Here is a 22,293-nt window from a genome sequence, read left to right on the forward strand (position 1 = left end):
TTTAGAGCAAGTTCCACAAGACAGAGCTCTCTGCCATCCGGGTGTGGGGCTCAGACTCCCTGATGAGTGAAGGCAGTGCCAGCTTGCTGGCTGGAAGGAGCAGTTCAGGAGGAATTTAATGAAGCTGGCTGAAAGAGATGGAGCTCCATGCATTACAGCCCTGCTCTCATGGGATTGAGAAACATGCAAAGTAATACAGTTTTCTACATGGCCCTTCCACAGCCTGCAGCTCTGAGGCAATGCTGCAGGCTGTGAAAGGGCCATGTAGAAAACTGTATTACTTTGCATGTTTCTCAATCCTTCTCAGTCCTCAATCCAACAGTTCCCTTGGTTGCTTCTCTCAGCTTGGTTGCTTATCTCAGAAAAAAATGACAGCTGTTTCCTTTGATAAAGTAGTCTGCTCTGACTATAAATAGTATTTCCATTTTGTTTTCTTTATATCTCACATGATAAACTACAGGAATACAACTTAGCATGGGGAAGCACAGCAAGTTTTTTGATAGAAATTTGTGAGAATGCTGGCTAGGAACATTTAAGATATTCATGTGCTTTTGAACCTTCTTTTCTGATGAAGGGAGTATGGATATATTTACAGCTTCCTGAAAGAATTGAAAAATGTATCAGAGTCATTTCCCATAATAATGCAAAACAAATCATTTTGTACAATATGAATAACTGCATAATATCTGGACAACTGCATGGAATGATTCTAAATCAAGGTGAAAATTTTAAAGGAATTGGAGTAACTTATAAGTGTTTGGAATGAGAAGTAACATGAGAAAAGAGTATGATTTTCAAAATGGGAGGGGACAGGCATCTTCTTTTGGAGGCAGGCACGAGAAATGTATTAGGAATATGTACTGGGGACTCCCATAAAAGCAGAGCTGGGAGGGCAGAACTGGGATGCTGGTGGGAGAGGCATTTTCCAGGGCAGGGATGGGGATAGAAGAGAGAATTGTGGTGAGAAGCCTCCAAACTGGAGAAAGCTGAAGAGTGTGTTGGGGCAGAGTAGAGCATGCAGATGATGGGGATTTTTTCTTCAATGGTGTCTGCTTGCTTCTTTCATCTCCCTTCTCAGAAATGAGAAATCACAAAACCCCTAGAGAGTGCTGAGCCTTGAGCTCCTCTTCTGTTTTAGAAGACCCATTTGTGTGTGATGAGATAGCAAGAAGGCTTCAGGGCTTCCCAGGAGGCTTCAGGCACCTGCCTCTCCTGGTCCTTGTGTACCAAAGGAGACACCTGGATACACAGTGGTCAAAGCAGACCTCTGGACATCACCGAGCCCAGCCATTCCTTCAAAGCAGGACTGCCAGTGACACCAGGTCTGGTCAACTGTGACTTTGTCTACTCAAGTCTTGAATAATTCTTAAAGTTTTTTCTTGGGTCCAACCCAAAAGGAAAGTTGTAGTCCAGGGTTATGTACTTGTAAATAGGGTTGAGGATGTTCCAAGCAGTAACATAGGGTATTTTTGTCCATTAACAATGGGAAACACTTTTTTCTTATCCATTTCTCTGCCTTGGCATATTTTCATTCTTTGTCATGTGCATAATGGTACTAGTTGTTGAATAGGGCCAATGTAACACTGAGCAATTCCTAATTCATTTAGTATGCACATTTTGACTTGCCTTGGAGTCAAAATGAATCTTTGTTCCTCCTCTGTCTTCTAGTGATCCTCCATTGCTGGAGAGAGAAATTGGAATGTTTTTCTAAATTGAATATCTTTCTCAAAAATAGCTATCTTTATTAGTAGAGCGGTAATCATTATAATCAGGATGATACCACTGGCAGAGGCAGCTAAATTGGGCATTTGAAATCCCAGAGCAAGACTGGGAATATAAAGTGTTGTGAATGAAGGAGATGTATATCCTCTCTATCATTTTCTTTTTTTAGTGAGATTTCTGCAGGGAATGCAAAATCATTGACTGACAATTACAGTCTCTGAAAGTATTTTTTTTTCAGCATGTGATTTCACTTTAGATCATTTTAATGCTGAGTAAAGATGTACTGCTTGAGAAGAGAGTACCAATCCCTAAAATAGTGTAAGTTGGTTGTGTGGAAAAAAATGTAATGTTCTGAAAACACCTGTAATAATCCTAAAAAAAATATTGTGAACTATTGAGAAAGAATAAAATGTAGAAACATCTTGTTTCTACTAGACCTTGTGATTAGGAATATATCACGAGTTGAGGCTACCTCAACAGAAAATAATTTGTGACCAATTAGAAGGTTTGCAACGTGAGTGGTGTTTTGTTTTGGTAAAAGGTGTTGCTAATTAATTAGTGCTCCCTGTGTTACTCTTTCTATTTTTTCCTGTCATCACCCACCCCTGTTGGAGCCAACAACCACTCAAGCAAGAATGTCACCATAAATGTTAGTGGTCTTCCATTGGTTCTGTCACTTGTTCCATTCAATGCACTATCCTTCACACCTAGTTTTCCTTTTAGCCTGGTTTACAGATTATTTTTATAATCAGATCAGTCATACAGGAGCAAATGAAAAAACTGGACAAAAACTGTAGGACTTGCTGAATAGAGGTCTAGGCAGAGCCCCTTCCCAAACCTACCAACAGCTGTATTTTGTGTACATGAATTCACTCTTGCTGCTCCAAACTCTGAGTCCTTCAGCATTCCTTAGTCTGACCTGAAGGGCAATACTGCTTTGCCTGATAGATGAGATTTTGCTGTAAATAGGAGAGACTTTTCTTATATTCTTTCTAGAGAGCTGGACGGTGTCTTTCATTTACTTTCAGTGTTTTGATAATCTGCATTGCAGGTTACATTTTCCAGTCTTCCCTTAAGGGACAAATCATGCAGTCATGCTGCTTACAGTCATGCTGCTGCTTCCCTTCTTGATCTGAAAGGTCAGCAGTGGCTGCCCTTTGAGAAAGCCATAACTGCATCTTTCCTCACTTGGTGAGGAATCTAATCTCTAATCTCATCTCCATCTCACTCTCAACTCTAATGAAAAAAGCAAGCCATCATAATATGATAGAGGATTTTCGTATGTTCCCTTCAGGTCTTGTTATAGTCAACCTAACGTGTATAAGAATCATTATTGTTGTAGCCTCCCTTAATACATCTGACATCTGCACATTGCAATGCAGTCAGGTGCTACATCCTACAGCTCTCCAATGCTGCCTTCACAGTAATGATTCTTATTACTTCCTTGGATTGCATGTTATTTGTCATGCACTGCAGACATCTGTGAGGTTTTTATTCACATATTGTAATTGTGTTTGCAGGCCATAGAAGAGCTATTCAGTTAGCACTGCTCTCTGGAGGAGTCTGTCAGTATAATTTTTGTTTGCTATTTTGTCTGTCAAAGTTTGACTTTCTAGGAAACAGAAGTCTAAACCCAGTCTCTCCTTAACACTTTTGGATTTTACTAATCCGTTTCAGCAAAATGGTGAAGAACTCGTTTAATGTGTTCACTGCAAGAGAAGCTCCAGAGAACATTTAGTCCTTATCAGACCTTGAAAATTTTCTTATCCAGAGCAATACTTATGAAATTCCAGCATCATCTTGCAGTCTTAAGCATCAGAGAATATAACCATCTGTCCAAATTCCTCTCTTGTATGTGCTCTTTATTGCCTGAGAGGTGGTCATCTCCTTTTATAACCTCAGTTTATTTCTCTTAACACAGTAAATCAACTTTAGGATACAAGTTGCAGTCAACAGAGCTTCATAAGATCCACTATGGACAAAATACTTGTTTTGGATTGTAACCCAAAATTTGTGTTACCCAAATACAATTCTGCTGCAGAAATATAAATTTACTTAATTAAATCAGCATAAAATTTAGAATGAATAACCATTTTTTAGTGATGTGAAATGCTTTGGTTAATTAGAAATGGCTATACATGTAAGTATCAACAAATATTGAAATCCATAATATTCTTTGCCATATTCTTGGTGTACATTGTTACGAATGTAGAGGAGAGCTTAAGTAAGTCCTGCCTTAGACTCAGATTTCTGGCAGTAGCTCTGTTGGGAGTAGCCTGCAGCCCAGATCACTCTCACTCACAAGTTTTTAATAATGGTTGGTTACGTCTATTACAAAATTATTGATTTAATTAACATTTATTTATTTATTTAACACAAATTTAACAGACATAAAACTTTAACAGATGACATACTACACAGGATGAACAAAAGAAACACTACTACCACATAACCACAGTGCACAACTGAAGTACCTAATATTACAGCTGGCAAAGAAATAGCATAGATCGGATTCCATGTAGCTTACCATCCAGTTGCTGATGGGTCACACATAGGATCCTTCCTCTCAATTCCCAGGAATGTAACTGCAGAACTTGCATCCAAACTTGTGGAAGTCCTGCACATTTCCAGGGTGTGTGTCAGACGCTTCTACCTCCATGAAAATTTGTATAGCTTTTATAGTTAGCAAAGTAATGTGTCTCAAAGTTGGGAATTCCTAGCTCATCTCCCTACATCTCACTCTCAAGACAAGATATTTATTGTCAGCTGAGGATCTCACCTCCCTGGTGCCAGAGATAACTCACTGCTCAACATCTGGGCAGCCTGGGTTATGTCACCAATTCTTGTGAGGGAGAGAATGTCCAGAGCTATGCACCAGCTGATGGACATAACAGATAAGTTCCTCTGTGGCAGGAAGGAATGTTCTGCTACATATATATAAGAAGAGTAGGAAATAGAGTTAGCTAACAGTCCTTAGCCTCAAGACAATGTGACCACCACAAACACGACAGAACTTTAGTCCAAAGTTCACCAGAGAAGTTCTGCAAAGTTTAACTTCTTACTTTTTACAATGTGTCTTCCAGAAGAAACTGTTAAGATAAAAAACCCTTTGAATGAACTTTGAGTATTATTTAATGGCTTTATCTGGTGAATGTGGGCATGTTAGCAACATAATAGCACTTGCTGATACCCTCTTTTCAGTGTTAATTTTTGCTCCTTATTTATTTAATATTGATTAAAGAAAAGGAGGATGAGGTTCCGCCAAAATATGCACTTCTGTGACATCTTGTAGCTGCCATTATAGTGGCTCTTGACAGTCAGATAACAGAATCACAGAAGTGTTGAGGCAGTAAGGGCACTCTGGAAGTCGTGTGGCCTGACCACCTGGGTTTCCAGGATGAGATCCTTCATCACTTTCAGGACCCAAGGTGAAACTGACTGCCCTGCAGTTCCCTGCATCCTCCTTCTTGTCTAGAGAAGTGACATTTTCTTCCTGCAGTATTGCATCACTTCTCCCACTCACCATGTTTGAGTGTTAGGAGTGACTTTATAGTAACATCTGACAGCTCACTCAGTGAGCTTGTGAATGTATCCTGTCAGGGCCTATGGACTTACATCTATCCAGTTTACTTAGTTATTCACTGACCTAATCCTTTTCCATCAAAGGTACACCTTCCTTGCTCCTAGCCTCATTCCTTGTTGTCTGGAACCCAAGATTCCTGAATCAGATCAGATATGGTCATGTGAATTTGTTCAGACTGTTGCCATGGCTGAAACTAGCAGGTCTGATGGACAAACTTGGAAATGCATTTTAAATGGGGAGCATTTTCTGGGTGAAAATACAATGAATGAATGTGTGCATGTAGGTAGGTATCTTGAGTAGGTATCTATGGACCCCTTACAACACCTAAGAACAGCAGTTGCAGATTTTCCAGATGGTACCCGTGAATAGGTCAGAATATGTGGAAAAACTACGTGGGCTTTTATAGCCAACACTGACAAGATCCATAATATTAAAGACTCTTTTTATGCAGGTCAGTGACCCGAGCTAAAATTTCTCTGTGAGTATAGCAAGAAGATGTGTTTAGCCAGGGTTTTGTACTGATGCCGTTCATTAAAGACGTTGCCACACTGGCTAAGATGCCATTAAAACTGTGCTTACTGTTCCACTGAATTTGACAGTGGATAAATCCATCATCTACTCTCACTGCTTAATAACCAGCTGTCATAGTCCTTGTAATGTAACACTTTCATTATATCCATGAAGAAAAAGGACACACAAAAAGATAGGAAATGATTCTGGGAAGTCTTTCTCAGACAGATAAATGCTGCTAAGAATAAAGTAAGCTGCTATTATTAGAACTGTAATGTTAATAAAAAATATGGACAATTATATGCTCTTGAGGCTGGCTTTTTTGGTTTGCTTTTTCTGGTTTGTTGTGGGGGTTTGTTTTTTGGTTTTGGGGTTTTTTTTTTGGTGTGGTTTTTTAATTTTATTTTTTTTTTAGTGTAGAAGACTTAAAAGAAGACACCCACACAGTTTGCAGGAGTTAGAGAGAAATGGTTGATATTATTTATGCAGCAGACATTTTAAGAAAGCAGATTAAGAGAAGATTGTCTGGTTTGCTAGTTTAAAACTTAGAAAAATGGTCACACACTATACCACAAAACTGTTGTTGCTTATATTTTCTTCTAGGAACGTCTCTTGATGAGCCTTTTGCCCAGGAATGTTGCAATGGAAATGAAGGAAGACTTCCTGAAGCCACCTGAAAGGATTTTCCACAAGATTTACATTCAAAGGCATGACAATGTTAGGTAGGATTGATGCAGCCCATGAAATAAACTAAAGAACTAGGAATATTTTGTACAAGGACAGTGATGTATAATTGCACTCAGGTTTCAGAGGTAAAAAACCAAGCAATAAAGTGAAGATTTATCATTTATACAGAGTAGAAGAATGGGTGCACTAGGAAGATTTAATCTTCTCAGGAGATAAGCCTGAATCAATAAATGTCTTAGAATAGTAGTGCTGGGAGACTGACAGCTTTTTCCAAATGACTGATCATTGGTTTTGTACTGTATTATGTTTTGGGTGAGCAGGAGTATTTGTTCTGCATGCTAGTTTTTGCACATTTATATTTTTTTGATAGTAAGATTAATTACTTTTAAATTAATAGATTTTCCTGGGTAATAGCATGGAAACACAGAAAGAAAGCGTGGTGTGAACATAAAGAAATGTGTATTTATCCACATCACATGAGGGTTACCCCCAGAAATTATTGACTAAGGCTCAGTTCTACTTCTTGCTCTTGTTCAGTAGTTGTGTGCAAGTGCTGTCATACTGCTTTTTCTTGAAGTGCATTCTTAGTTTTTATTCTTCTTTACCTCCATAACAAATTCCTTAAAGAACTTGTCTGTGTTTTATCACACTACTGCCAAGTGCCTTGCTTCCACATCAAAAACAGCAAAAAAGTTCAGTTGGTGTCACCCTTTTACTAAACAAGGTGCAGTGTTAGTAAATGAGGCCACAGAGCTGCCTTGATTTGCATGGTGTACTCATGGAGCAAAAGAGTAAATTTCAGCACCTTCTGATCTCTCTCCTCCACTGCTAAGTTTCTTCTCTCAAGATTTAGTCTACCTCCCATTGAGCTGGCTTTGATATATGCAAGGAACACTTCCTAGTGACTGAGTTGTTGCAACTAAAAGCATTTCTGTCACTAAAGCAATCAGAAGTGTCTGTGATGGGATCAGAAGACTGACAAATTAGGTCAGTTTTACGCTGTAAAATTTAATATAACTGAATTAAAAATTAGTAGTTTACTTCATGTTAATGGTTAAATTTTGCATAATATTAATCTCATCAGTTTGCTTACAAAACTTGGTCTTTAACAATCATTTAAAATTGGTTCTAAGTGTGCACTACTCCAAAGCTGATGCTGAAAATTATGATGTCGTTTACAGTATCTGATAGTTCTCAGTTGTCAAAGTCTAACTTGATATCTCCTGAAGGACACATTCATAATCTAAATGAGCTGTCTCACTTCTTCACTTTCCTTTGTTTATGTCACGTGATTTCATTCTATTGCACTCCTCGCCAACACCGTTTGCACTTTTTTCATTTTCTTGCTAGTCTTCCATCTTTGAATGATAACTGTATATTTGCAGTTAGCTTTTCTAATCAAGTCTCATGTATGCCAGGTTTTGATGCTTGGATATCTGCTACTTTGACCCTTTGGTGATCATAATCCTTAATATACTTATAAAACTTGTTTTTAAAAATTATGTCCTCACAGTCCTATAAAACACATGTATGTTACTATTGGTTGCCCTTGTATTCAGGGTCAAGGTAAGACTGATAATTATATCATGATTAGTATATTTATATCTTGTATGTGTCACAAATCTCTGCATTCATCACACTGTTTAGAGTCATCTTAGAAAGCATTACTTTGCAGATTATAGCGCTTCTGAGTCCTCTCTTTTGCCAAGATCTTTTTGAAATGCAACCTCAGGAGTAGTTTTTTTTCCTACATGATGTTTTTTTCACATAACTGCTAAAATTTTTGTGGTTTATTCAGTCCTTTGGTGTGGAGTTCATGAAAGTTTTTGAATCAAAACACCCTGTCTGGAGAGGTGAATTAATTCTCTGACATTAAGAAGGTACTTTTGGGGCAAATGAAGACCAAGTAAGATGGGGTCATTTTAATGTCACAGGTAAGATCCTGAGGGAAGAGAACTGAAAATAGCAGACCTCCCTTCACCATCTGTACTTATAAGAAACTCTATTGCCTTTTATTTCAATAATGAAACTATAATTATAATAAAGATTAAAAAATGGGGTGATATTGTGTCCAATAAATATCCAGCAATCTGTGTCTAGCACATCCCAGCAGGCCAGAGTTTCACCCCAGAAGTTTTGTGACTGTGTAGGTCTGAAGGATGAAGGAGAACTCCCAGCAGGTGCCACCCTGACATCAGTGTGAAGAATAGCACTACAGCATCCCTTTGGCGAGGCTGCTGGTGGTTAGTGCGATAGTAAGTGCTTGCTTTACTTTCTTAAGGAGATGAAAAAAACTTTTTTTTTCTTCTGGGTAGTGACAGTTCAGCCAAACAGTTCAGGTAAACCTGAGAGATCATTCCTATATTCTTATGAATTGTCCTCTTCACATCAAGTGTTCTGTAAAGTGCTGCTATTAAAACAAACCAACAAAAAGTCCCACTATAATTCTATATTCCAGGGGTTTTTAACTCCAAAGCTACACAGTGGAAAATAGAAAACGAGCTGCACTTTTCCTTTTGCAATGCTTTCTTTTTCTCCCTGCAAATACCTGGTAGTATCAGAGCACTGTTCTTCAGAAAACATAGTCTGAAGGAAGCAGGCATGCAATTAGTGGAATACATGATTTTTCCTTTTCTGTTGAAAAACCAACAGCAAAAAAAATACATTCATAAATATCAGAAAGCATCTCTTTCATTCTTCTAAATAGCTGCATGAAAAAGAGGGCAAAGAATATTTAATCTTACCTGTGTGAAAAAGACATTGATACAGCTACTTTCTTTACCTCCTCCCAGAAAAGCACGTTACAGTGGAGATACACATACCTCTGTAAGAAGTGAATGATGTACTAGGGAAAAGTACTGGCATATTTCAGATAATGATGGCAACTGCCCTGGTTTATAAATTAGTTGGTGAATATTTTATCAACTACCCAATAGCTGTTGAATGACTGCCTGCAACTCACTGTGCTCTGGAGAGGAATGTGTCATGCTTTGATCAGCTCTTCCAGCTCTGCACTACATTTGCTACCTTGTAAAGTTCTTGAACAGAATTGCTGTGCGGTAAGAAATAAGAGCATGTGTTTTAAATGGAGACTAATAACCTAATGCAAATGCACTCTGCAAAACCAGATATGCAAATACACATCTGATATAGCATTAGCCCAGTGAGGAAAATAAAATCAACAATCAGAAAAATAAACTAATTACAACGAATAAAATATCTGTGGTTTATCAGAAGGAAATAATCTGTATACAGTCCACAAGCTGTTCCAGTACACAGGCTACAGTACAAGTGTTTTTTTACTGGGGTAGTCCCAGACAAGGACACCATGAAAGATGTGGGAACCAGATGTCAAGTTACACGTAAAGGCTACCCAACAGACCAGCTCTTCAGTAGTGCTCAGAAATATGTTTTGTAACACGGAGACATGCTTTTTCTAAGATTAGGTTAGGAAATTTAAGATTCTTGTGTCCTTCTTGCCTTATTCTTACAGGGCTGAGAAATTTACAGATCACATATGTAGGTGCAGTGTCCACTTTAAAAACTCACTAGTCCTGACTGAATGTCTCCGTGGACCCATAATTCCTTGAAAATTATGAAAATTTCAAATTGAGTTTCAGCTCAAATATATGCCCTTTATGGAAACCTTTGGAAACTCTTTTGGAATGGATGCTAGATATTCATGAAACTGTTCCAACTCATGGATGAATAAGGATATGGCTGGCTTCCTATATTAACACACAACTTCTTGCTTCATTCTATGACTCAAACAATGGTGAAGAGATAAAAAGAAAGTGAACATTGAACAGCTAAAAATTTCTTGGGCCTCAGGTACAGCAGTTTCATTAAGGCTTATTTTTACAAGCATGAAATAGAACTGGATGCTTTGTAAGAAGAGATATTAATTTTAGGAAACACACTGCCTGATTTCAAACTACTAATAAAAAGATTCCTTGTGGCATTTTAGAGGTTCTTGAGAATCAGTCTGAAGCCAGAACACAATCTGCAGATATTTATGAGCAAATATTTGTGGTCCATCCTGTCTTTTAGAAAACATCAGACTATAAATAACTTTTTAATTTAACTTAACCATTCCAACATTTTAAAAAGCTGTGATTGTGATGCCTGTGGACAGACTTCTGTATTTAGTCTTTCTGAACTTGTAGAACTTCACAGTGAACTAGTTTTTGTAAATTAGTATTATGTAAAAAACACAGCCTCCCTTTGTTTGTTTTTTTTTACAGCCCTCTTTAATTTTAGAGAGCACTTTTTTCTTAAATATTGAAGTGGGTCACACATAAAATTATTAATAAACTTCCTTTATGTTTCACCTTTGAGGCAAAAGGAGTCCTACAGGTTACCTTCTGAGGTGCCATGTGCCATTAAAATACCATTTTTACTGTAAGTTGTACTTTAATTAAACAAATGGCCCAAATGAAAATAAAAAACAGGGCATACAACCCCTCTTTATTTTGTAGAGTACTTGTTTACATAAGTGGCTCCATTGAAAACAGCAGGACTATTCAATTGCACAAAGCACATGAATGAATACTGTTGAAACTGAACATTTACTACCTACAAGCTGTCAAATCTCTTGTGTAACTTGGCAGGACTTCTCCTGAATGCCCCATAGAGTGACATACAAAAGAGTTGCTTTGTCAGTACTCACACTTGGGAAACAGCTTAATCCTTTTAAACCAATCTGCAGGCTTTCTGCACTCAATTCTAGCAGGTGCAGCTGTTTCCTGCTGTGGGCTGCAGTCACTGTTCAGGTGCTGGCTATGCCTGCCTGCAGGGATCATGGTGAGAGAAAACAGGAATACAGAAGGTCCTGGAGTAATAACTCTGGGCTTGTTAACACAGAAATGTTTCAGATTGTCAAAGAGTATGAGATAATGATGTATGTAACTCATATGCCAGGGCTGAACCAGTTTGTCTCTGTGACAGAGGAGAGAAATGTCTGTTTATACTGTTTCCTTTCCTGAACTTGCTCACTGTACTGCTGCTTGGCTTTTTTTCAGAATTTATATAATAGAACAGGTTAGAAAGAGCTGTTGGTGTTTCAAACAAATAGTCCAGGTAACTTTGAAAAAGAAGTCCTCAGGAAACTTCCATTAAACATTGGAATCATGAAATCATGGAATGGTTTGTGTAGGACGGAGCCTTTAAAGATCATCCAGTCCACTCTCTGTGTCTGAGTCAGGTTCATCTTTCACTGCATAAGGTTGCTCAAAAGCCTGACTGGCCCAAGCTTGAATATTTCCAGAGATGAGGCATCCACAGCTTCTCTATGAAACCTGTTCCACCTTCCTAGTGAAGAATTTATTCCTTGTATCTATTCTAAATCTACCCAGTTTTAGTTTAAAACCATTCCCACTTGTCTTACCAGCAGACATCCTGATAAAAAGTCCATCTCCAGCTCTGTTGTATACCCCCTTTAGGCTCTGGAAGTCTGGTATGTCTCCTTGGAGCCCTCTCTCCTCCAGGCTGAACAACCACACTCTGACCAGTCCATGTGTTTCCTGTGCTGAAAATTCAGCTGGAGTCTCATGAGAGAACAGAACCACCTCCCTCCACCTGCTGACCGCATTTCCTTTACTGTGTAACAGGATACATTTGGCTTTTTGGGCCACAAGCGTACAGGGCTGACACATGTCCAATATTTCATCCACCAGTACCACCAAGCCCTCCTTAGCAGTGCTGGTCTTAATCTACCAATGCCTCAATTTGTATCCATGTTTGGGATTGCCCCAACCCAGGTGTAGGACCTTGCGCATAACCTTGTTGAACTTCATGGGGCTGGCACAGGCCCACCTCTCTGGCCCATCCTGTGCCTTTGGATGGCATCCCTGCCCTCCAATGTTATCAACCACACCACACAGCTAGGTGTCATTCACGAACTTGTAGATGGTGCACTAACTCCCTGTCTGTGTCATTAACAAGTAAAGAGTGGAATGAACAGTCAAAAGAAAAGCACTGTGTTTCAATGATTACAAATCTATACACATTATCATCATATGTGCTTTGTTGCAGTAGTCTGTGGGGAATGCAGTCATACAAAATTTATGTCAATTTTAATTTAGTTTATGTTTTAGTTAGTTTATATATGTTTTCTGTGTGTAGTGTTTAGCAGGAGGCCTTCATTGGTAACTGTAGATGTAATTCTTTGTAACACTTTACTTGAAGGAACTATCATTACAGTATTCTTTTAAAAGATTTATGTTTTCAGAAATCTAGATGCGTTTCATTAAGAAGGAAGGAAGTATCATAAGATCAGAGGGACAGGCACATTGCAACAAGAAATGTTCTACAGCAAACTAAACTCCTCTGAATAAATTTATTTGTGAAATTGTTGATTTTTGCAGTTCCATAATCCCCTTCTTCAGATTATGCATATTTTGAAATGTTTGGGTTATAATTATTTTAAGATTATTTTGTTTTATTGATAACTAGAACAAGCTATTTGTATATAAAATATTATTCATGAAAAAAATGGGTTGTTTTGTGAAAAATAAACTAATTTTCCTATGAAATGTAGAAGGTGGCTATGTAAAAACAGGCCACATTTTTAGTGGGGAGAATTTAAGCTACACTCTAGGTATCAATTAAAAATTGATTTAAAAAATCATAACTAAATACAATCACACAAATAAAACCTAAAAACTCCAGTAGTTTTACACTTCTTGTACTAGATGAGAGTAAGAGCAGTAAGACTGGAGAGTAGATGTTCAGTCTTGCTATGGTTGTGCGGAAGAAGAAAGACAATACTAATCCATGTGTAGCCAAATCAACAAGTGGTTATTGAGGTTATCCATGAGCAGATGTTAGAGGAGCAATGGATATTTAAAGTCACTGAAAGAGTAACCATTTTACCTTGAGAGAAAGTGAAAAAAGTGTGCCTTGCATCTCAAATAAAGCAAACAGAAGGAAATATTTCTAACTAGTCTTGTTCTGCTGCTCTCTTGCATTTCAGTAACACTCAGTATATGTTCTCTCAGTTTTTGTAAGCAAGCAGGCAGCAGTAGGAGCAAGCAAGCCTGTAACTCAAGACAGCACTGCTCCTAAAACACAATGGCATCACACAGACTTTAAAATCAAGTTCACTGCAGAAATTTGAGAAAGCTCTGCTCAAGACTGCTTATTTTTTCCCTTAGGATATATTAGAATGTTATTGTGTTGTTGCAACTTACAATTGCTAACAACTTGTCTGTCTAAGAACCAAAGTGATTTCAGTTTTTACCAGATTAGCCAAACTTCCTAATACTGCGAATTTACTGATAAGATTCTGGTAGGATTGGTAAATCATGGTTTTGCTTACTCAGACCATGAGACTCAGTTTGCCAGGCCTGGTTTACTAAGGGATTTTAGGGCTCATCTGACAAAGAGATAAACTATCTTGGGTCAGGCACTTGTCAGACTAGTGCAGGGAGATTTAAATCAGATTAGTCAGGGGACGGGGGCACCTATCCCTTCCAGTCCTGACATTCAGGTGTCAACACCTCTAATGGATGCCTGGAACAGTGCAAAGGCATTCCAGATACTCCAGCCAGTGAGTCCACTTTATCTAGGTACTGGCTCAGACAACACTATACAAATGCAAGTAGTATGACAAAAAAACAAGAGGAACTATAGATGTGCATAGGCCTGTGTGGATATGATACCATGGGCATGATGGAGACGTGGTGGGATGGGTCCTACGACTGGAGCTTTTACATGGAAGGTTTTAGGCTTTTTAGCAAAGACAGGCAAGGGACATGAGAAGGGGATGTAGCCTCCATGTCAATAACCAGCTGGAGTGTATGGAACTCCGTGGAAGGATAAGGATCTCTCCTAGAAGAGCTTGTTGGTGAAGAGTAGAGGGAGGGCAAGGACAGGGCATGTTACAGGAGGGTCTGCTACAGGCCACCCAATCAGGAGGATGGTGTGGATGAAGCCCTCCATAGGCAGACAGAAGTGGTCTCAAGCCCTGGTCCTAATGGGGGGTTTCAACCACTGTGATATCTGTTGGAAAGACAGCACAGCAGGGCATAATCCCCCACATGTGTCAACTGCAATTTCTGTACACAAGCAGTTGAAAAGAGCCAGCAAGAAGGTGCTGTACTGGACTTTGTGCTTACCAAGAGGGAGGAGCTGGTAGGGAACGCAGTGCTCCAAGGCAGCCTTGGCTACAGTGATCACAACATAGGGGGATTCAAGAATCTCAAGGCAGTGAGGGGGGTACACTGCAAGTTCACTTCCCTGGCAGACTTTGGCCTCTTCAAGGACCTGTTGAGTACAGCGCCATGGGACAAAGCCCTCTATGGCAAAAGGTCACAAGAATGCTGGCTGAATTTAAAGGATCACCTCTTCCAAGCTCAGGAAGAATTCATCCAACAAGGAGGAAATCAGGCAAAAATGCTAGGAGACCATCATGGATGGATCAGGAGCTGCTGAGAGAACATAGAGCAAAAAAAGAATCTTTCAGGAAGAGGAAATGAGGATAGATGGCCTGGGAAGGAAACAGAGGAATTGTACAGGAAGTTAGGGAAAAGGTTAGGGAAGCCAAGGCCCAGATAGAATTGAGTCTGGCCATGGATATTAAGGACAACAGAAAAGTTATATAGAAGGATATATTATATCCTTCTATAGATATATTGCAAGCAAAAGAAAGACTAGGGATAACTTTGACTCTCACCAATAGGAAATAGAAGATCTGGCTACCCTGGAAAAAGTTCTCTTTTCTCAGCTAGGCTGAGGTTCTCAACAACTTCTACACCTCGTTCTTCAACAGCAAGTGCCCCAGCCAAGCCTCCCTGGTGAAAAAAGACAAATACAGGGACTGAGAGAATGAACACCTTGAGCCCACTGCAGGAGAGGATCAGGTTCAAGACCATCTAAGGAGCTTGAATGTGCACAAGTGCATGGAACCTGAGTAGATTCATCTGTGAGCTCTGAGGGAACTGGCAGATAGCAGCTAAGCCACTATCTATCATATTTGAAAAGTCATGTCAGTGAGGTGAAGTGAGCGAGTCCCTAATGACTGGAAATAGGGAAATATAACCCTGATTTTTAGAAAGGGGAAAGCAGAAAATATGGAGACCTATAGTCTAGTCAGTCTCATCTCTGTGCCATGCAAGATCATGGAGCATTGCTGAGCCCTGAGTTGTGAGGCAGCACCAGCTGCAGCACTGTAAGAGCTACCTAGCCGTCCTAATCAACACCTTCACATCACTTGTAAGGAAGAGCAGTGCTTGAATCATGTGCAAATTATGGTGCTGAGTGAGCAGAGGCAACATTTGTTCTTTGCTTCCCATTTCTTTTAATTTTCATTTCTCTTCTTTCATTAATAGTTGTAGTTTAAACGAGATTGGTTTTTTTGATTTTTCACCAAAGTGCCCAATAGTATTATTAATTCTGTAGAATCAAAATGTTTAATTGTGTGGAATGAAAGAAGGGAGAGTTTCATCCCTGTTTGATCATTAAGAGAAACAATTTTTAATTGGTAGCTTCTCACTTCTTGTTTCTATATATGCCAGCATTTAAATTAAAAAAAAATACTTGGCAATAATTATGAAGTGTTCCTTTGTATACCATACAATTGTGAGGAATCTTTCATGCATAAATACTTTACTCTAGTTTAATCCTCTCTGAGGATGTGAACCTCTATAGCAATTTCAGATTAAGTTACTGTGAAGCAAGACTACTTTGCTCTTGAATGAGTATATCTGGAGGAGTGATTAATGTGCTTTAACACTGATGTCACTCCTGTAGCTGCTTTGTTTTAACTTTTCTGAGTATGTTAGACATGGCCTAAATTTAAAGCTTTCAGTATTTTTGTGTGAATAATATATCCAAAATAGAGGAAAGGGAATTTCAGTGCCAATGTGGAGACTTAGACTTTGAGAATATTTGAATACATTTGGCCGTGGAAACAGTTCAGGTTTATGACTGGAATTCTGGCACTGTATATCTTATAATTTCTCTCTTTAGTACCATTATGATTTCATGGCCATAGCAAGAATTCAAATCTCATTTCTGTTGTCATTCCCTATGACTGACTTTGCCATCTCCTCGTAAAGGACTTCTTGACCTTTACTTCCCCAAAAACTGAGCAGAACATAAGGGGAAAAATATTTATTGCATCAGTTGGCTAATTTGACTCCCCGTCACCCCAAGATGCTACTCTAATTTTTTTCAGATGCAGTACAATGAGAGTGTGTGTTGGTGCTGCCCCACAATACTTGTAGTACAAGTAGTATGGGAAGAGGCTACAGAGGGGTGAAGAGTTAGAGGAGATAATATTGGTCAGTTGACCAGCTAAAATAAAATTAATCAGCTGTTGAATTTCAATGCCATTTTTTTTGAATAGTAGAGCTCTGTGTGTGTGCTCTCCTCAGCACTGCCACCCCTGAGAACAGACCATGGAAGCAGCAGACTTGCAGTGCCAGTTGCACTTTGGGGAGGGAAATCTCCTACTCCTCCACTGGCTGTTTCCTACCACTGTTACTGCAAAATCAGGTCTAGTTGCTGGCATTTCAGCCTACTTTCAAACAAAGTGCAGCAGTTACTATGATTGTAAGTTTTCATGGTGGCAAAAAGGAGGAGATTTTTCATTAATAAAAGGCAGAACTTCTACTCACAGAATTTCCCCATCTGTGCCATGTCCAGACTTGAGAGTTATACTTTGCATATTTTAAGAATATTGTATTAAAAAAGTTGGGAATTTTGTAAAAAAAAAAAAAAAGTGTAATAATGATCATATTACCTAACCTATTCCATAAGTTTTACAATGTATACATGTAGTTAACTACCATATTAAAAAGTTTATGAGCATAATTGAACATCGGTCTCTCAGCATACAATAATTACTTATTTTTACCTGGCTTTTCAATGGCCTGTTCAGTTCTGTACTGTGGGTGCTTTTACGGACTTCACATTTTTGTACAATGACCAGTGTTTTGAATCAAGTGCTAAGGACTAAGTACTCTTTAAATGTTTAAAGGATTAGCAAGGATCTCATACTGACCTACTAAGGTACCCATATGTAAAACATCTTTCTTCTTAACTGAATGATTACGTAGGAACCTGTTTCCTATTCTCTGTGTTTCACTAATAAAGAGGTTTTGATATTTGTGTACATGTTAGCGTTGTGATGGTTGCTCTGTTACCTGTTAAGACATAGTTTTCACAAACACAGGACATCTCTGGTTTGTATGTATTTAGATGTTCCTCATTGCTTTAGACCTTGGTAATGAGATAACATCGTTTTTACCTTAAAGGCCTAATCCCCTCCCAACTCCATGGGTTTTTTTTTTGCAAATGGACATTGTTGGTGCTGCCGGAAATACTACTGTTACTCTATGTGTGGTTAGACAGTGAAAAAAAGCGGACTGCCATATTTAAAATGGAAATAGAAAAGTAAAACCAATCAAAATGTAAAATGTGTAGAATAGATGAGATGTAAAATGGCAGGGAGGCTATCAGGGGCTATTATTATAAAGTAACATCCACACTTCCCTTCCATACTGATAGTATTGAATTAAAACCAGGAAACTACATGATATACTGGAGTGCAACAATTTTAGGTTTTTTTTTTTCCTCTGTGTCTTTTTAAACTTTTTAAGTTCTGATGTGAATTTAGGCCATAAAGAAAAACAACCATAAAGCAAAATGTATGAAAGACTGATGCACATTTGAGTGCTTTTGAAAATCTTCAAGGAATTTAGGTAGCTTTGAATTTCCAGAAAGACCTGGGGCTATCAAACAACAAGGATGTCAATAAAGAATTAATAGGATAAGTAGATCTTTCAGGGCAAATATGCAGGTGTTACTGAACTCTCTTAATGTATTTTATTTTACCCATTACTTGACTGGTTCACTTTTATGATAGCAGAGACAGGAATCATAAATAAATGCTGACTTTTTTATTGTAAGAGGCCTTTTTGTTATGTTTAAACAGCATGGGAATGGAACAACTATTTTTTCCTTGAACCAGGGCCATCTTGAGCAACGTTCTCATAAGGCATTCTCCAAGGAGTACTGAGTGAAGACACTGCCTCAAGGATTAAAATGACAACATAAAGGTTTTCTTTGTAGACCAAAGTCATTGCACTTTGGATGAGTTGGTTTTGTGCTGGGATATGCTACTTACCTGCTGTGGTGGACAAGGGATTTAAACCACTGGTTTAAATTAAACTATAGAAGTAGGGTGGGAGTCAGGAGTTGTATTTGCCATTTTTGTAACATATTAGGAGTGTTGAGACTTGCTTATGAAGAATGGAAAACAGTAGACTTATTAGGCCTGCTTTTTTAGTAATGCTTTTTTATCTTAAGACTGAAGCTTTGCTGAGGTGAATGGGAGTACATAATATTTAATTCAGCATATAGTTAGCAAACTAAGTTCTACACTACATCAATTATACCTAGGCTATAAATAATGAGGTGGTTTATTAGTGCTTTCATAAATTACTTGACATTTCTAGTCTGGATGTTGGAGATAAATGCAGTATGCTCCTGCAGCTGATCCTGTGCTTCTACCAATGCAAGGAATCTAAAGCTTTGAAAGGATCACAGCACCATACTCTCTTGAGTTTTGTGATTTACACAAAACACATTTTGTGATTTATTCTCTCAGTCACAATGGTACCTGCACTTATTTTAATTATCTCACTTGATGAACACTGACTAGCAGGGATTGTTAAAGCAGATTAAACTGTTGGGCATTAAAACCTTGCTAATACTGGATAAAGCCAGACACTTACCTGAGCCAGGCAGCACAGTGAAGAGAATGGATTCTAGCTCCTCACAGGAAGTTACTGCATCATCACAGACCACAGGGCCACATCACAGAGCTACTGCACTGAAGTTATTAACCCCTGTCTGTCAGTACATAGTAAACCTCATGCAAAGTTTATCTGTTTGGCTATGGAACTCTAGCAGTGTAAATCTGTCTCTGAAACCAATTTAGCTGAGGAGATCCTAGCTGCAAAGAGAATAAATTGTTCATCATCTTCCTAGAGTATTCATTGGGCACTCTATGAATGAAGTGCTTTGCCTCATCTGCCAGGTAGGTATGGAGCAATTGAAAGTGTCTGAGAGTTCTCTAAAACAGTTGACAGCACCAGACTAATGCCTATTTTTCTGAATATTTTCCTTTTTTTTTACAACTAGCACTTTGTTGATAATATTTCAGGAGTTTGTACTGTGGGTTACATTTGTGCTGTGAAAGAGAGTAACAAGAATGTGAAGATCTCTACTGATTTGTCCATGTCTCTTTACTTCTTTACAGTATTTTATTTGCAGACATTGTGGGGTTCACTAGTTTGGCATCACAGTGTACTGCCCAAGAGCTGGTGAAGCTGCTGAATGAACTTTTTGGAAAATTTGATGAATTAGCTACAGTAAGTACCACCCTGTTATTTCAATTTAATTTACATTTCCTACTGAAAAATGCTTCATGAGTTATTCATGTTAGAAATCTGTAATAGACTGATTTGGCCCCACATGTCATGAATTTCTAAAGCTTCAATCTTTTTTTAATATTCTAGAGAAAAAACAATCTCTTTTAATGGTTTAGGAAAGAAATGTAAGTGCTATTTTCAAATATACTTTTCTTCCCCCTTCATCAGTGTTCTTCATTGGTTTTGTTTGTACAAAACAGAGAAATTTTTTTCAATATTTACGATTTTCTTCTTCATCCAAAAAATCAGAACAATGGAAAGTATGAATATTGGCAGTATGGCATAAAACTTTCTGTGATAATAGGAAGCTGGAGAGTAAAATTCATTCTTCACAGAGAGCACTCCTTAAAACAGAAATGATGGTAGCTTTTCAGAGAGGTTATTGTAGGCAAAATAGGATAGATATAATAAATTGATGCCTATGTTTTTGTTGTTGCACTTATATTGTGCTAGATTCCCCAAGGAAGAGAAAATGAGAGAAATGTTCCTTGCCTATAACTCCAAGAAACCTGATTTGACAAGAACCATTGGATGGGAAATGAGAGAAATTGCTGTGCCAGAAAAAGTCACACATCTTGTTGCAAATTATGTTTAACAAGATGTTGAAAATATGTCTTCCCCTGAACAAATCAGAACTTCATCAAATGTATCTTATTTGCCAGCTGTCCTTAAAACCTTCTTTGTGAGAAGTTACTCTTCCACATAAATTATACTCCTCTACTGTCTAGCTGTTTTGTCTTCAGACTCCATGCAGCAGCCTAAAAAATTATTTGTTTAGGTCCTCGACATAAATAGCATCCACATTTTTTCAGTCCAAACTCACTTTTCCTTGATGCAGTCTTTCACATGAGAGATCTAAAGCATGTGGACATTTTGCATCTAAATCTCCCTCGTTATAAACAGCTCTCAAGAACCCCAAGGAGAAAGAAACCTTCTGCTCCACAAGGTCCTAGCATTGAGAAAGACCCTTAGCTAAGGGTCTTATTCTTAGTTAAATGCGTTATCCTTTGATGGAGTGCTATGTTCTGATTTGCACTAGATGTTCAAGTCATAATAGGAAAAAACTTGCGTGTTCCCTTTTTTCCAAGAAAAGCAGAAGATTAACTTAGATGCTTAGTAGAGATGCAATGGAATTCTAGGAGGTTTAGACATGAATTTTTGTAACCAATTCATTACTGCAACTACTGGCAGTATGCCATAGAGAGCACAGGTCCTCAGCCCAGAGTACTTCATAGATATTGCCTTAGAAATAAAAATGATCTTCCATTCAGATAGTCATTTGCAAGAGCTTAGATGGTTTAAGTTCAAATATCCTTCTTACTTTCATTGCATTTTAATTATATGTCAACCAAACACCTAATAAGCTCATTTAAAACTTACCATGCTGTCATTTGTGGAGTCTTTATAGCCATGAAATATGGAGCCATGTAACAAAAGGGAAGTACTGTAATATAACACAAGATCACATGTGTGCACACAGAAATACATAAGCCTAAGATATGTCATGGCCCTGAAGCCAGGGAAATGCCTTACCATGGTTGCTCCCTTAGCCATGGCCGTGTGCTGCCAGTGAAGGTGTCACTGACACCAGAAGGCAGGTGCCAGGCAGATGCCAGCCTTTGGTGCAAGGTCGGTTGTAGGTCATGGAAGAAGCAGTTTGGAGATTGCAGAAGAGCAAAAAACCTTAGTTTTTCTGTTCAGCCTGCAAGGATTCTTTTTCAAATCTACAGGAAAAAATCTCACGGTTTCTTCCAGCTATGTGAGGAAGATTTGCTACTTACGAATACTTCTAGTTTAGACTGTTCTTCACTTAGGTGTGGTTAAGAACAGACATACAAGCTTTCCTTATCACCTTGTGATGTGATTAAGGGAGACTTGTAGTTGTGTCTTGTGCAGTCAGAGAAATGTGCTGAGAAATACAGGTTTTCAGAAGGATCCTCTTGGTTAAAGCAGCTTCTAGGTATTCATTATTAGGTCAAAAGAGAGAGCTGGGCTGATTTTAAAACTGCTGTGCTTTTGTATTCAGAATGATTAAGGAGGAAATTGCAGAGACTTTAAAGAAGATAGTGATAGGTAGGGTCCCTGTGATTACTAAAATGCAATCTGTTAGTGTGCCTGTTCTGTGCTGCTGTTTGTGTGCTGCTGTTCCTTGGGAAGCAATGCCACCTGGAAGGTGAGGTGCAGTTTATGACTATCTTTCTTGAAAAAATTTGTCTTTCTTAAAAATATAAAGAATTTTAAAAGAATCCCCCTTACCACTGTGGAAAGTGTACTAAGACAGCATATATTTGCTGGGAGCCTCAAGATGAATCTTGACATTTTGACACATGGACACATTGTAGAAATAGTCTT

At 38.4% G+C, this 22,293-nt stretch overlaps 1 protein-coding gene across 1 annotated transcript in view; it reads left to right on the forward strand.

Moving 5' to 3' along the window:
• The window catches only part of ADCY1 (adenylate cyclase 1), a 149,301-nt gene that overhangs the window by 60,076 nt on the left and 66,932 nt on the right, over nt 1-22,293 (forward strand). Inside the window, exons 3-4 of the mRNA XM_058816379.1 lie at nt 6,419-6,537; nt 19,770-19,881. Of these exons, the coding sequence (XP_058672362.1) occupies nt 6,419-6,537; nt 19,770-19,881 (231 nt within the window). The remainder of the gene's footprint in view (nt 1-6,418; nt 6,538-19,769; nt 19,882-22,293) is intronic.

Source organism: Ammospiza caudacuta, chromosome 1 (assembly GCF_027887145.1).
Source record: "Ammospiza caudacuta isolate bAmmCau1 chromosome 1, bAmmCau1.pri, whole genome shotgun sequence".
Lineage (NCBI taxonomy): Eukaryota > Metazoa > Chordata > Aves > Passeriformes > Passerellidae > Ammospiza > Ammospiza caudacuta.